Here is a 1,924-nt window from a genome sequence, read left to right on the forward strand (position 1 = left end):
ATACTTGCACAGAGGATAGAGGGTGCAATTTCATGCAACAGCTATGCTGATCTAATGGCTGCTGCTGCTACACGAGAACCCATGCTTTGCACTGTTGCTTTTCTGAGCTGTTAGAGGGAACTAGCTTGGCAGAAAGCTTATTACTGTTTTTTAATTTGTACAGAATTAGTCTTCTGTCAGCCTGACTCCCTGAATCAGTTTGTTACAGGGTGTTGAGTGCCTGAGCATGTGGGTGGGAATAGGATTGCCCTTTCAGCTCCTGGCTATCTGATAGTTGAGCTGTAACATGAAACCCTGAGATAGACAAACTAAAACCAAGGTCAGCCTTCATCTAGTAAGAGCTCCATCAAAACACAGTTCTTCTTACATAGAAGGGTGCTGCTGGATTCTGCTTTTCTCCAAGTCCTTGTCCAAAATGCTCTTTGGGTGGAGCATGACAAGAGGTTTCCCTCACTGCTGCCAAGTGTTCTCAAACTGGAGTGGGGAAGAATTTCCTTAAATCCAAGTCCCAAGCATGTGGTTCTCTCTAGATGTTGATGACCCTGTGTGCATGAGAACTGCTGACCTCAGAGTCTGCGGAGTGCACGGATCTGTTATGCCTGGAGTATCCCCTTGCCTTCCTCCCCTGCTAACGATGCTGTCTGCCCCTGCAGTTCCTGAGAGTGACGAAGCAGTACCTCCCTCACGTGGCCCGGCTGTGCCTGATCAGCACCTTCCTGGAGGATGGCATCCGCATGTGGTTCCAGTGGAGTGAACAGAGGGATTACATTGATGGCACATGGAACTGTGGCTATTTCCTGGCCTCCATCTTTGTGTTCATAAATCTCTTCGGACAGCTGAGTAAGTGGCTCTAAGGCTGTTAAGGTGGATGCCAGAGCACTCTAGTGTGTCTGCCACCCTGGTTCATGTAAGCACAGTGAATCGTGTAAGCACGGGATGCCTCACTGATTTCTTAATGGCCATTGACAGCTTAGAACTGATAGTACTGCATGGGCTGAGTGAAAAGGACTCTTAATTGACCTGCTTCAGCCTTTCCTGGAGGTAGTCTTAGAGAATTTCTTGTGACACACTACCTCTGAGTCAAAGATACCAAGAATCCATTAGGACAATCTGTTTTCAATTCTGTACATGCATCTATAAACACGTACCACACCCCCTGAATTCTCTAAATGAAATACTCATACTTTCTTAAACAGGGCAGTGTTAAGACTTTCTCAGCCTGCTGTTTTTATGGGCATTAATCTCAATGGCGAAGTCTTATCCTGCAGCTGGTACTCTTAAGCCTGAGAGAGGTGCTTGTGTCAGACTTCCAAAGCCCAGGAATCAAAATAATCCCAGAAGCAGAGCTTCTCTATGTGTGCTAGGTGGACTTAGGGTGTCAGAAATGGAGAGAAGTAAAATTCTTTGTTTGTGTTATGTCCCTGATCTGCTGTTCTTGATTGCTCTGCCAATTTCTTGTCTTGTGTCTGGGGTTTCTTTGCCCTCGTATTTTTGTGTAGAGAGTCAGCTTAATTTAATGTAGTCACCAGTCCTCATGTCAAAGTGGCAAAGGCTGTCAGTGCTTTGTGACAGAAGACCTGAGGAAGGATATAAAACAAAAGCTTTCAAGGAAAAGGAGTGCAGCACGTTTGCCCTAACAGTTATTGCATTAAAAAAAAAGAAAATCCATGATGAGCTGAGTTTCTTTTTAACTTCTTTTAATGCTTTAACAGTGATAGCTGCTGTACAGTGCTGTGTGTTGGGGACTACATTCAGCACGTGCTTACTCTTTGTAAAATAAAATACTTCTGGAATTATAAAATATTTTAAAATGCAGTAAAACTTCTTGGTTCTCAAACTGATTTGTGCCAATGTGCCATTAAAATTTCCTGCCTGATGTTCTCTGTGGCACCGTTGAAAGAAATCGGAGTCTGCTCAGTTCAAA

General features: G+C 44.2%; 1 protein-coding gene across 1 annotated transcript in view; it reads left to right on the forward strand.

Moving 5' to 3' along the window:
• Positions 1-1,924, forward strand: part of SURF4 (surfeit 4) — a 13,527-nt gene that overhangs the window by 6,430 nt on the left and 5,173 nt on the right. Inside the window, exon 2 of the mRNA XM_009322056.1 lies at positions 654-840. Within this exon, the coding sequence (XP_009320331.1) occupies positions 735-840 (106 nt within the window). The 5' untranslated portion in view covers positions 654-734. The remainder of the gene's footprint in view (positions 1-653; positions 841-1,924) is intronic.

The sequence above is a fragment of the Pygoscelis adeliae genome, unplaced genomic scaffold, assembly GCF_000699105.1.
Source record: "Pygoscelis adeliae isolate BGI_AS28 unplaced genomic scaffold, ASM69910v1 Scaffold114, whole genome shotgun sequence".
NCBI classification, from domain to species: domain Eukaryota; kingdom Metazoa; phylum Chordata; class Aves; order Sphenisciformes; family Spheniscidae; genus Pygoscelis; species Pygoscelis adeliae.